The sequence below is a fragment of the Centruroides vittatus genome, unplaced genomic scaffold (assembly GCF_030686945.1).
Source record: "Centruroides vittatus isolate TY-2023 unplaced genomic scaffold, ASM3068694v2 contig_68, whole genome shotgun sequence".
In the NCBI taxonomy this organism is placed as follows: Eukaryota; Metazoa; Arthropoda; class Arachnida; order Scorpiones; family Buthidae; genus Centruroides; species Centruroides vittatus.
Window position 1 is genome coordinate 25765 of NW_027122426.1, and position 15099 is coordinate 40863.

General features: G+C 37.8%; 2 protein-coding genes across 2 annotated transcripts; one reads left to right on the forward strand and one right to left on the reverse strand.

Annotated features, from left to right (window-relative positions):
* Window positions 1-2220: 2220 nt before the first annotated feature.
* LOC136980097 (uncharacterized) lies at window positions 2221-2937 on the reverse strand. The gene has a single exon (XM_067276136.1). The coding sequence runs from the start codon at window positions 2935-2937 to the stop codon at window positions 2221-2223; it is 717 nt and encodes a 238-aa protein (XP_067132237.1).
* A 6132-nt stretch (window positions 2938-9069) lies between these two features.
* On the forward strand, window positions 9070-9742 carry LOC136980098 (zinc finger MYM-type protein 6-like). The gene is made up of 2 exons (XM_067276137.1): window positions 9070-9459; window positions 9518-9742. The coding sequence occupies exons 1-2, from the start codon at window positions 9070-9072 to the stop codon at window positions 9740-9742; spliced, it is 615 nt and encodes a 204-aa protein (XP_067132238.1).
* Window positions 9743-15099: the final 5357 nt, after the last annotated feature.

Here is a 15099-nt window from a genome sequence, read left to right on the forward strand (position 1 = left end):
TATCAAAAAACACAGACACTAAGTGCTGTCATCTAACAAACGCTTCGCGAATGGATGTTTCAAGATTTAGTAAATTATCTGTTGTACTTCTGTTCCTACGAAATCCACTCTGATGTAGTGAAAAGTAGTTTTTTTCCTCTAAGAGGAACATCAGGCGTCTGTTTACCATTCTCTCGAAAAGTTTGCACAGACAACTAGTCAAAGAAATTGGTCTGTAATTAGAGGGATTCTTGCAGTCTTTACCTGGCTTGAGAATGGGAATTATGATAGATAGCCTCCAAGAGTCAGGAAAAATATGTTCTGTCCATATTCTGTTAAACAGATTCAAAAGGTTACTAAGGGAATTGTTTGACAGATTTTTTATCATGCTGTAGTGGATTTTATCCGGCCCTACAGCAGTATTCCCCGAGCGAGAGATTGCTGTACATAGTTCTATTCTGCTGAATGGCACATTATATTCCTCATTAGATGGAGAGTGAAAGTTTAGATATTGTTTTTCAGTTTGCACTTTGTAAGCCTGGAAATTTGTTGTATACATAATATTGCTGGATGAAGACGAAAATGTTTCACCCAACAAATCAGCAATACCTTTTATGTCACTGATTATTGTGCCATTACTTTCCAGCATGGACAGAGAGTGAGAAGCATATTTTCCATTGATTTTATGGATTTTATCCCAGACTGCTTTTGAGCTGGTGGAAGATGTTATGCTAGAAACATACTTCCTCCAAGAATCCCTTTGGCTTTGCCTTCTTATTTTTCTGGCATTAGCCTTTGCTTTCTTAAAAGCAACCAAATTGTTAGCAGTGGGGTATCTTCTGAAAATCCCCCATGCTTTTTTTTGTTTTTTAAATGCTGCCTCGCAATTTTGATCCCACCATGGTTTCGGATGTTTTGGATATCTGGTTGACGTTTTCCCCATTGTTTTTTCGGCTGCCTGAATAATACTGGAAGTGACAACTTCGACTGCATCATTGATATCAGCAGTATTGACCATTTCCTCAGTGACGTTAGCCAAAGAGGAAAATGCAGGCCAATCTGCCGTTTCAAGTTTCCAGCGTGGTGGACGGGCTGTTTCACAGCTTTCTCTGCCTTGGTATTTTAGAAATATTGGAAAGTGGTCACTGGAAAGTGGATTAGATCCAACCTCCCATATAAACGCTGAAAACAGATTTGGGGTTGCTAATGATAGATCAATGGCAGTAAATGTTCTTGTTGGGGCGTGGAAGTATGTCACTTCTCCAGTATTAAATAAATATAGTTGGTGATTACCTATGAATCTTTCAATGGCTCTGCCTCGACAATTGATATCGTGACTGCCCCACATTGGATTGTGGCCATTGAAATCACCAAGTAAAAGGAAAGGAGTTGGCAGCTGTTCAACCAATGCATCCAATTCATCGTCATTGACTCTGACATGTGGTGGCAAGTATATGGAACAAACTGTGACAGTTACTCAAATTGAAATTCTGACTGCCACAGCTTGCAGCTCTGTTCTTATTTGTACCGGTAAGGACAGGATGCAGTTTGAAACCAGTACAGCCACACCTCCACTGGCGCGGGTGTGGCTGTCGTCATCCTTATGGTAAAGATCGAATCCTTTTAAAGAAATTCTTTCTCCAGGTTTTAGATGTGTTTCCTGGAGTGCCACGCAGAGAGACGAGGTAGAGTATGTCAGGTGTTTAACGTCAGAGAAGTTGTTGCGGAAACCACGACAGTTCCATTGGATTATTTTATAATCCATTATGTGTTTGAGGTAGCATTCTTTGCGAGAGTATCCCTCTTTAATTTAACAGGGGGTCTCTCTTTTGGAAGTGACTTTGGTTTTGTAACCTCCGAATTAGTCTCTTCATCAGAGATATCAGAGAACTCACTCATCGACTGAGCCTCCGATTTTTTGGATTTGGAGAGTGCTGCTTTCACTCTGTTTGTTTAGTGGGTTCTTACTCGCTTTTTTGGAACCCACATTCCTAGTTGTTATCCCAGTTTTTGGTAGAGGTGTTTTTGCTTTTGTACTTTCCTGTTCTGGTGTTTTCATAGATGAGAGTATTAAACATTTCGCATGGCGTGTAAAAGATTCACTTGGGGATACAGAAATCTCTGTTTGAACCCCACATGTGTTAGTAGATTTCAACACGGCAGCAAATGTCTTTTGTTGCATAGGTGCACTTGGAGTGACCATACGACGAGCCTCTGGATATGAGATGTTTTTCATAGTTTTTACCCGTTGGATCTCTTTTTCTCTTTGCCATGCAGGGCACTTTCCGTGAGTAGGAAGGATGGGCATGCTTTGCAGTTCACACAGTGTGGCGTACTTTTACATTCAGTACTGTTGTGACCTTCAGTTCCACACTGTGCGCACAAGTTTTTGCCTCGACAAGAGGTCTGGGAATGTCCAAGTCGCTGGCATTTAAAGCAACGCAGCGGATTTGGAATATACGAACGACCTGCGCAGCGCAGATATCCTGCTGTAACGAAAGATGGCAGTGTCGGGTTGTTGAATGTGATAATTAAATGTTTAGTGGGTATCAACTTGCCGTCTTGACGGATCGAAATGCGTCGGACAGAAGTGACACCTTGGTCCGAGAGGCCGATCTGAATGTCTGATTCGTCTTCAGACATCAAGTCAAACTCAGATATCACACCACGTGATGAGTTCAAACTTCCGTGTGGTGTGACCGATATTCCCATGTCTCCAAGAGTTGTAATTGACAAAAGCTTTGTTGTTTGTTGAGGAGAGGCTGTTTCTACAAGTAAGTCCCCTGACCTCAATTTTTGAATTTTTTTCAAATGCCCAATGGTTGATTCAAACAGCTTTTGAATCAAAAAGGGGGAACACTTAGCAAGGGGTTTTTCTCCAGTTGCATGTACTATTAAGTAAGCAGGTTTGCTGGAGGTCTGGTTCTTTGTTGCTTGTTTGTTGTTTTTAGGATCCATATTTAAGAATTAATATTCAGCTCCTAGTGTCCCCACCCACCATGGGGCCCAACAGGGGGATGCCGTCACATGGGAGACTCCCATAGACCGTCGCACCAGGGTTTCCCAGGAGCTATACCCTCACAATGCAGTCGAGAAGAGCACACCTTGTCTGACGTGTCTGCCCGGTCTGCATCGATCGGTTGACTCCAAGCCGAGGTCAAGAATGACTAAACAACCAGCCGATTGACTCAAACGGAGCCTGATTTGAGCCTCCCGTTTATCCGAAGCAGGGGCCAAAGCAGTGTGTTGGGGACGTTATGTTGCCCCTCAACTACCAGGATCCCCCTTTCCGGCATACGGGTCACCACGCACGGCAAACACGTGGGTGGGCGTTCAGATCCCAGGGATGGTAAAGAAGAGTTACTAAACCATCTCTGGGAGGTCCCCTCACCACGGACAGGAACCCACATCGAGGGGGAAATCTGAAACAAGTGAATTACTCACAACTCTCAATTAATTTAGAATGCTCTGGAAATTTCTCTGGCCCAAGACATCAGTGATCTTCAAAATTGTAAAAGTCCAGTTTGGTATAATTCAATTTTAGAATACCCTTTCATCAATGGATATATATGCTCATGAACTTACCGTTTAATGTTAAAAAATTCTCGTACAATGCTACATGGATGACTGCTTCATTGTTTACAAGAGTAACATTATAAGTACTAACCAGATTCTAGAACTTGTTAATGAAATAGACCCAAATATAAAATTTGATGTAGAACCTGAAAATAACTGCCAGTTACCTTTTCTAGACATCTTTGTCACTAGCTTTAACAATACCACTTTTAAAAAATACAAAAACCATGCACCATTGGCAGTGTTATGCATTACACTTCTGAAGTCCCCACTTACATCAAGAAAAACATTTTTTACATGTACATTGACAAAATCTTACAATGTACCACTAATGACACAAATAGAACTATGAGATACAAGATGTAATAAAAATGTTTTTAATGAACGAATACAGTAAACGCATAATCAACAATTGGATCAATAACAGAGAATCTAATAAACACAAACATGAAAACAATACTACAACTCAAAAAATCTTTTAAAATTCTGTACAAACAAAACATTTTTGAAAGAATCAAATCTAAATCACACAATTACAGTATAATTTTAGTGTCAGAAAAAATTCCTAGTATTAATAGTAAGATAAATACACACGATAATGATGATAATATATGTGACCAAAGGAACGTAATTTACAAACTCAGTTGTAGCTGTACTACCCAAATTTTATATAGGTGAAACTGGCAGAGATTTGAAGGTTCGGTTTAAAGAACACACATCCGCAATTAAATATAATAATAATAGTTTGGTAGTTGCTGTTCATTGTAACAACAAAGGTTGCCAAATTATTAAGACCGTAAAAATTGTCAAAACAGAATCAAATACACAAAAAAGGAAATGGTATGAACATCCAGAAATACTTAAAAACAAAGATAGAATGTGTCGGGGTGGAATCGAGTAAACATGGTTTCTGCCCTTCCCTATAGGTCTGGTAACAATTACCGTTACAAGAAGACAATGGAGGGAGAGACCGATGGAATGTGATGGGTAAACACCGGGTGGCCATCCGACCTGTAGCCGACGAGTGTGGAGGGAAAAGGTCGAGGCGGGAAGAGGGGAGTTGACGCTCGGAATGTGGGAAAAAGAGGGGAGAGACGCAGGTGGTGGAGCAGTTCGTGTCGTTATGCCATTCGGACGGCAGTTCGCCGAGGTTACGCCATTCGGAGGGTAGTTCGCCCACATTATGCCATTTGGACGGTTGGCGAGGAGAAGTTTCTACGATCATTTCGGACCCGAGTGGATCCTTCAAGTGCCGAGAGATTTGCAAGGTGTCTTCCCAACGGACCTGAGCAACGGTGTTTTCCGACCAGACTCACAGAACTTGATCTGATGTTATTGGCACACCGGGTTGGTCGCCAATAGTGATGTATCAAACGTTTGTGATTTTTTTGAACTTTACTGGCAGTGATGCATCGAACCTTTTTGAACTTTACTGAATGATGAATAATAATACCGGTCAAAAATTACATGAAACTTGGTATCCATATTTGACCAAGAGGGGTGCGATGGGGAAAGAAGGTGTGTTTAAATAACAGAAATTTTCTTATTATTTTTGTGAATCATTCTATAGTTTACAATTCTACAGTAAATAAATTTTTTAAATTCTTATTGTTTTAATGACGCACTTGTTTTATTTCATCATTCTATTTTATTATTTTAATGATTTTACAGTATACACAGTTTTATATTTTATAGTTTTAACTGTGTACTTTATTATGTATATTGTTTGCTGTACAACATTATGTATCATACCGTTTGGATTTGCTGTATGTTCAAAACTTTTTACATCTATGTTTAACATTTGTCTTGTAAATCATTTCCATTTTAACTATTGCTTTGGCAAATACCTGTTAATTATTAATTATCATCCATATATGATCTATCGTCACAATTCCTGTACTTCTCATAGTCATGTAAGTTTAAAAATCTTTTACATATTTTGTAACATTGCATAGATTTTATGCTAAGTTATAACTGTTTAGAGAATAATGTATACATCACAGAGTTGAAAAGGGCCTTAAGGTCCAAGATGGACACTCAGGGAAATAAAACTGCAAGTTTCTAAAGTATGTCCTCTTTCTGTTTGATGATGTAATATGTTTAGCAGAAAAGAACAGCCATCATAGAGCTTATATAATTGAAGAAAGTTGATAATAAAACAGAAGTTCAAAAACACAAAATGAAACACTTATTGGAATGAACTTTCCATATTTAACTCTTCCAAGCACAATGGTACATGTTATATACCACCTGTCTATAGTAGTACTCATTTAGTACCACTTGCAAAAAAGTTCTTTCTTTTTTTTTTTGAAGTGGTTTGGTTTAGATCCTACACTAACTTTTCAGAGTAAAAATGCTTTTGCCTGGGAAATGCTGCTTATGCTGGCTGTCAGCAACGACATAGAGCTCATAAATTTGCCTTGTAGTTTTTTGAAATTTTTTGGAATTATCTGACATGTTATTTTCAGCATCTGTTGGTAAGTTGTTTAATTATCTCTTTCTGTTGTATATTTAGTATTTTGAATGTAAATAACAAAACTAAATGCCTTTTTATAGTGGTACTAAATTCATACCATGAAGCTGCATGGTATTCAGAGAGGCATATGGTCCCACTAATTGCATTACAAAACATTACTTCTTTTCTTTGTAAAAGTAGAGTTGGCAATAATGATGAGAAGTCTCTTGTTATAATTACACATTTTTCATTTTCTATATCAAAAGACCTAAACAAATGCAAAAAAATAACAACAGAAGTTCCAAGCAGCATTAATGCTGAGTTTATCCTATCAGTCCTTTAACTTCTACTTTCTTTACACTAATTGCTCTCCATTTAAACCATTTTCTGGAACAATTACATCTATTAATAATCTTCAGAAGTATGGCTTAATAAACAAAGACATTTATTTCGATTATGAAGAAGCAGTAGTTAAAGATATTACACATTCTGCTGAGTTTTCATACTCATTTTAATTATTATGAAATATTTCTTAGCATTATGACAGAATACAAATTAGCATTGTTTTCTGCATGTAAGCTATGCATAATTTCATCTGCAGTTGAATGTTAATCATTATTTATCAGTGCTTAGGTAGACGCTAACATAATGCCTAAACAAAATTCTAGAAAGCTTGAATATCAAGACATTTTGAGTGAACTATCAGAGTTGTCTTCAATAGAAAACATACCATCTGATGGATCACAGCAGATGAATCACTATCAGACAGTAAAAAACCAGCATCAAGCTATGATTTGGATGAATATATCTCCAAAACAAGCAGTGTCCATCTACCAGCGTCAACATCTACATTTCTTATGAATTAACAAACCCCAGGTGGTCTTTTCAAGCAGGCTAAAAGGCTGAACTCAAGATAATGACATGCAATATGTAGTACAAAAACAATCCAAGTACTACAGACTGGAATTGCACAATTTGTAATGTTCCATTGTGCCTAAGTAAGAATAAAATTTGTAAGATTTTCACCACTAATGGCACAGATGTGCATGATGGTATAAAATAACATACCATTCCAATTCTAACACTGTATTTCATCATGTAACTTTGTGCAGTAATTAGTGCAAAATAAGCATTATTATAACTATTGTATATATTTTCATAATCAATTTCTAATAAAATCAAAGTACATGCAGAACACTACTGTTTTACTTAATATATCTTGTGTCCAAAAGAGAAAGAAAATAATGCATAACTATCTTAGAATTCCATTCATTTTCTCAATAAAACTAAAATATGTTCAAGCTTTCTGATATACATTATAAAACTTACTGATAAATTATTCTATAAACATATTCAGTTACTGTATTAAATTCTCTGATTTATATTGAAAAATATTTTAAAAACAAGTATTTCTGCTGGAAGAAGTTGATTATTAATCAGCTACCTGAAGTTAACCTTTCCAGCTCCCAGACAAATATAATTTGTGATGCTGCTAAACAGAGTTAAGTCACTCTAGCTCTGCTCCTAATATAAATTTAATTTTCTTATTTCACTAGTTGTATCCAGCAAAATATTTGGTGTAAAAGCTTGCTGTGAAGTTACAAATAAATAGGGGAAGTAAAGAAGAAAACAAATTTTATGTAAATGAACATTTATAAAAATTTCTTGGCATACAACATTACCATTGACCATTAAAGCAAACATTGGTAGAGCAAATTCTCACATTGCCATTGCCCTGGCAAAATTCACTTTAACATGAGATATTGTTCCACTAATAAATGTTCTATATAAAGTTCATCATCCAAACACCAGGGAGAAATCACCACTTTGTTACAAACCTGTTACCGGTGTGCTTTGTAAAAATAGTTCATCACAAATGCTTTTGAACTTTTGAATGGTTCTTCTTCAGGTGAAATCTGACAGAACACTTCAAAATAGAACATGAATATTTAAATAAATCAAACTCCTTTAATCTGAAATCCGTTGTGATGGGCATGTGCATTTGTGCATGGTTGGCAATTAAGGGTTGGTTTCTATGAGGGCTTGCCGAGTTACCGATAGATTTAGCTCCTCCTTCCGGTTGACGGAGGTGGTGCTGCGGATAGCTCTATAAACGGCTATGGCTGATCTGAGAACCAACATTGATCTTGACAACCTAACACATGTACCGATCACTTTTAACTCCTTCATTAAGGCAGTATTCACGAAGATCGCCAACAAGCATCATATGCAGATAGTGCAGTGTTTCGCAATTGGTGTGCCGCAGCACACTGGTCTGCCGTCACAAGGTGAAAGGTGTGACGTGAACTTTTACATATTCTATTAATTGTCAAGTTTTATTTATATATTTTTATCACAGTTGCTGTGTTTCTTATGCTTGTATTTCATTCTCTGACGCAGCACTGGTGAAATATGATGATGTTTGTTTATTCTTTATTACAAGCCATGCATTTTTATGTATTCTAAGAAATTAAATATAAAATAAATTTGCTCACAGGTGTTTTGTTACCCTTGACAATTGTTCTGTATACGCACTTCTCCCAAAAGTGCTGAGATTAGCCCTGTCCTTTATTACTTTATTTTGGTACTTGTCCCTGCTTATTAGTGCTTCCTCAACTTTATTACATTCCTATACCGATTCACCAACCCATTGTTAGACTTTCCTTTGAAGAATATAGGTCCCGCGTCTTGCAAATATTTCAGTTCTATCTTAGCTGTGCTCTGTAGTAGTCCAAAAATTGTGATTGCTAGTCAGTCTTATTTTTTCTATTATTATTAGACTATTTAATTTTTTTCTAAGATGAACGAATTCCTTGTATAGAGTGTTCCTTCGACGAGTAGAAGTAGTGATAGCATTGAGCCCGCAAAAAAGAAACAAAAATTAGTGCGCCGGCAGTATAGTGATAATTATTTATCTTGTGGTTTTTTTTGGTGTGGTGATAAAACGTGCCCAATCCCCAAGTGTATTGTTTGTGGTGAAAAACTTACTAATGCTGCTATGGTGCCCAGTAAATTGATACGACATTTGTCACAAAAACATTCTTCTCTGTTAAACAAAGATGTCAATTATTTTCATCGGTTGTTGGAACAAAACCGAAAAACAAGCAGCATTCATGACTACAACAGTATGTGTTTCGGAAAAAGTACAGGAAGCTAGCTATAAGGTAGCCGAACTTACCGTAAAAGCCAAAAAACCACATACAATAGCTGAAACGTTATTAATGCCCGCTTGTAAAGAGATGATGAAAATAGTCCTGGGTTCAAAAGCTGCTAGTGAAATATCAAAAATTCCTCTTTCTGATGACACAATCGGTCGCCGAGTTATTGAAATGTCCAGTGACATTGAAGACATTATGAAGGAGAAAATCAACAGCAGTCGAAAGTTCTCACTTCAGATCGACGAGTCCACCGATATTAGCGGCCACGCACAACTCCTTGCTTATATTCGAGTACAACGATGGTAATGTAATTGCAACTAATTTCTTTTTTTGCAAACAACTTCCCGAGCGAGCCACCGATGAAGAAATATTTCGTGCAACTAACGAATATGTGCTCCAAAATGAATTAAAATGGAAGGACTGTGTTAGTGTTTGTACAGACGGAGCCGCAGCTATGACAGGCCGAGTGAAAGAATTTGTAGCTCAAGTACGTGAAATTAATCCTAACATACGATGCGATCATTGTCTCATTCACCGCGAAGCCATTGTTGCTAAATCTTTGCCACCTTTCTGAAAGCTGTGCTAGACGAAGTAGTAAAAGTCGTAAACCTTGTCAAATCGCAACACCTAAATTTGTGTCTATTTTCCGTTTTGTGTCAGGAAATGAAATCAGAACACACCACACTCCTGCTACATACAGAAGTACGATGGTTATCAAGAGGAAAAGTGTTAACACAAATATTGAAACTTAAGACAAGGTACGTGTATTTTTGACTGTTGAGGGGCAGAGTACGCGAATTTATTTGCAGATGATGAATGGGCATGTAAGTTGACCTATCTTTCTGATATTTTCGTACAATTGAATGAGCTGAACAAAAAAATGCAAGGTAGAAATGAAAATATTCTTACTAGTATGGATAAGATTCAAGGATTTGTGAATAAGCTAAATTTGTGGATACACAGAATTGAAAATGGTTCGTTTGAAATGTTCTCGACTGTATGGTCACTTGCTTCTAATAATAAAATGATAATGGATCTAATTAAAAAACATTTAAGCCTGGTATTCACATGCGGCAACAAACGACAGAAACGGTCGACGAAACGGCAAAATGATGTCACTTTTGCCGTCGACGTCGACAAAATACAAGTTAAAAATTTTCAACTTTTGCCGTTGCGGAAAGCAAAACGGCAAAAATTACACCAATAGGAAGGCCGTTTAGCAATATCGTAATAAGGATCACGTGGGCATTCAAACTTTAATGACAGTCAACATGAACAGAAAGCGTGTGATGTTCAATAACGAATATTTTATTGAAACGATAAAAAATATCCGTGTCTGTACGATAAAAAATGTACAGATTTTGAAGATACAACGCAGAAAAAAACAATATAAACTGCAATTGGCAAAGCAGTTCGGAATTAGCGGTGAGTAGTGATTTAACATTAGTTCGAAACTATAACTTTTTTTAATTGTTATATTTTAATTTTACTAATGTAATTACTAATTTTATGAAATTTACTGAATGTTATTAGGGGATAATGCCGAGAAAAAATGGAAAAACCATCAAGATAGGTACACAAAGGAGAGGAGAAAAATGCGCCACAGCCACGTGAGTAACACAAGTACTTCAGAAACATACTCCACAAATTAGGTTGGTTGGTTGGTAATAGTTTTTTGGCACAAAGGCAACACAGGCCAAGCTGTGCCACAACACATGGTATAAATTAATACATAAATGAATAACAATAATAAATAGAATAAAATATAACAAAATAAAACAACAAAAAAAAACAAATAACATAGAACCGATAACAAAAACAAATAACAATTAAAATATATATAGTAACAAGGTGTAAATATAAAACAAACAAACAACTAAATCTGTTTATAAATATTTGTAACTTTTAGAAAGTTCAGTAATTTATCAACATTTGGCCTCTGGCCCAAAATCTCTTTAAAACTTGCATTTCCAAAATGCTGCCTACGAATCCTTTCAGAGGCAGTGCAATTGCTCAGTATGTGCTTAACGCTTACAGTACAATTGCAATACTGACACACAGGCTGGTCATCACCCGTCAGAAGGTATTGATGAGTCAGTCGAGTATGTCCAATTCTCAAACGAGTAAGAATGACCTCGGATCTCCTGTCATACTGTTTGTTGTGTGTCCAATTTTCTATTATAGGCTTGATCTCGTAAAGTTTATTGTGGACTTGTGCGTTCCACACATTTTGCCATCTCTCTGCTAGTCGTTTTTTAACGACTAGCTTCAAGTCACCTCCTTCAATAAACATTGTATGCTGAGGAGGACTTGCTGACTTTGCAGCTGCGTCAGCTTCTTCATTCCCTCTTATACCTACATGGCCTGGGACCCAACAAAATTTTACAAAAATATTACTCGCAATAAGATGGCAAAACAGTTTGCGAATTCTAATCACTATAGAGTGAGAACTAGGTTCATGTGAGATCAAAGCCTGAAGTGCACTGACTGAGTCAGTGTAAATAACACAGCGATGATGACCTTTCCTAATTACATATTTTAAGGCTAGATAAATAGCCTGCAACTCTGCAGTAAAGATGGAAGAATTCAATGCAATTTGTTCTGCCACGATCTCATCCTGGCAGACGAAGGCTGAGCCAACGTAATCAACCGATTTCGATCCATCAGTATAAATAGGAATTAAATTCCTGTCATGGTGTTGAATTTCTGCAAAGTGCTGCATATAGATGTAGTCCGGGGTGGATTCTTTAGGAAACTGCTTTAAGCTAATGTCAACAGTTATCACAGGAGTTGACCAAGGTGATATATTATCGACCTCGGCCTGTGAAATGTTGCTTGTGTCCAGGTCAATCGTGCTGCTTACATTCTCCATTCTAATGTCAAATGTAGGGACACAACTTGGGCGAGCTGTAAATAATCTTTTCAGCTGAGTATCTGATACTCTACAATAAACTGAAGGTTTAGCCAGAGATTTCTGTTTAATGTAATAGAACAAACACAACTGCTCTCTCCTGAGAGATAGTGGAGGCTCATAAGCATCCACGTACAAACTTTGAACAGGAGAAGTTCGAAATGCACCAGTGCACAAACGCAATGCTTGATGGTGGATTGGATCCAGCATCCGAAGAGTAGATTCTCGCGCAGAGCCATAAACAACACATCCATAATCCAGCTTAGAGCGAACGAGGGCTCTATATATCCTGAGCATCGAACATTTGTCTGCTCCCCAGAATGAGCAGCATAATACCTTTAAAAGGTTCAGAGATTTTAAACATCTACTCTTCAAATTGCGCAAGTGTGGCAAGAACGTCAATTTTTGGTCAAACACGACACCCAAAAATTTTGCTTCATTGACCATTGGGATTTTAACCCCATTTAGGTGAATTTCAGGGTCCAGGTGCAAACCACGCCTTCGGCAAAAGTGAATGCACGAGGTCTTCTCTACGTTAAAACTGAAACCATTGGTCTTGAACCAATTGTCAATGCGATTTAAGGAGGTTTGCACTTGTCTTTCAATAAAACTCATGTTAGTAGACTGACAGGAGATCTGAAAGTCATCCACATACAAAGAGTGTTTCACACTGGGAGGAAGACACTTAGCTATGCTATTAATTTTGATTAGGAACAGAGTCACACTCAGAATAGAACATTGAGGAACACCCTCTTCTTGTGTGAAAGGCCTAGACAAAGTGTTGCCCATCCTGACTTGGAATCTTCGATTCTGCAAGAAGTTTTTTATAAAAATTGGCAAATTACCCCGCAGTCCAAATTCATGAAGATCACGGAGTATTCCATATCGCCAGCAGCGATCATAAGCCTTCTCTATATCGAAAAACACAGACACTAAGTGCTGTTGTCTAATAAACGCTTCGCGTATAGATGTTTCAAGGTTTACTAAATTGTCTGTAGTACTTCTGTTCCTACGGAATCCACTCTGATGTGGTGAAAAGTAGTTCTTTTCCTCTAGGAGGAACATCAGGCGTCTGTTGACCATTCTCTCGACAAGTTTGCAGAGACAACTAGTCAGAGAAATTGGTCTATAATTAGAGGGATTCTTGCAGTCTTTACCTGGCTTGGGAATGGGAATAATAATTGATAGCCTCCAAGAGTCAGGGAAAATACATTCTGTCCATATTCTGTTAAACAGATTCAGAAGGTTACTAAGGGAATTGTCTGACAGATTTTTAATCATGCTGTAATAGATTTTATCCGGGCCTATAGCAGTATTCCCCGAGCGAGAGATTGCTGTAAATAGTTCTATTCTGCTGAATGGCACATTATATTCCTCATTAGATGGAGAGTGGAAGTTTAGATATTGTTTTTCAGTTTGCACTTTGTAAGCCTGAAAATCCTTTGTATACATACTATTGCTGGATGAGGACGAAAATGTTTCACCCAAACAATCAGCAATACCTTTTATGTCACTGATTATTGTGCCATTATTTTCCAGCATGGACAGAGAGTGAGAAGCATATTTTCCATTAATTTTATGGATTTTATCCCAGACCGCTTTTGAGCTGGTGGAAGATGTTATGCTAGATACATACTTCCTCCATGAATCCCTTTGGCTTTGCCTCCTTATTTTTCTGGCATTTGCCTTTGCTTTTTTAAAAGCTATCAAATTCTCAGCAGTGGGGTATCTTCTGAAGATCCCCCATGCTTTCTTTTGTTTTTTAAATGCTACCTCACAATTCTGATCCCACCATGGTTTCGGATGTTTTGGATATCTGGTTGACGTTTTCCCCATTGTTTTTTCGGCTGCCTGAATAATACTCGATGTGACAACTTCTACTGCATCATTGATATCGGCAGTATTGACCATTTCTTCAGTGATGTTAGCCAAAGAGGAAAATGTAGGCCAATCTGCCGTTTCAAATTTCCAGCGTGGTGGACGGGCTGTTTCACAGCTTTCTCTGCCTTGGTATTTTAGAAATATTGGGAAGTGGTCACTGGAAAGTGGATTAGATCCAACCTCCCATATAAACACTGAAAACAGATTTGGGGTTGCTAATGATAGATCAATGGCAGTAAATGTTCTTGTTGGAGCGTGGAAGTATGTCACTTCTCCAGTATTAAATAGATATAGTTGGTGATTACCTATGAATCTTTCAATGGCTCTGCCTCGACGGTTGATATCGTGACTGCCCCACATTGGATTGTGACCATTGAAATCACCAAGTAAAAGGAAAGGAGTTGGCAGCTGTTCAACCAAGGCATCCAATTCATCCTCATTGACTCTGACATCTGGTGGCAAGTATATGGAACAAACTGTGACAGTGACGCCCATAGATATTCTGACTGCCACAGCTTGCAGCTCTGTTGTTATTTGTACCGGAAAAGACGGGATGCGGTTTGAAACCAGTACAGCCACACCTCCACTGGCGCGGGTGTGGCTGTCGTCATCTTTACGGTAAAGATCGAATCCTTTTAAAGAAATTCTTTTTCCAGGTTTTAGATGTGTTTCCTGGAGTGCCACGCAGAGAGATGTGGTAGGTGATGTCAAGTGTTTAACGTCAAAAAAGTTGTTGCGGAAACCACGACAGTTCCATTGGATTATTTTATAATCCATTATGTGGTTGAGGCTGCATTCTTTGCGAGGGTATCCCTCTTTAATTTAACAGGCGGTCTCTCTTTTGGAGGTGACATTGGTTTTGTTACCTCCACATTATTCTCTTCATCAGAGATATCAGAGAACTCGCTCACAGACTGAGCCTCTGATTTTTTAGATTTAGAGAGAGCTGCTTTCACTCTCTGTTTGTTTAATGGGTTCTTACTAGCCTTTTTTGAACCCAGGTTTCTTGTTATCACCCCTGTTTTAGGTAGGGGTGTTTTTTGTTTTGTATTGTCATTTTCTACTGTTTCTTTTGAAGGGATATGTAAACATTTTGCATGGCAAGTGAGAGATTCCTTTGGGGAAACAGAAATGTCTGT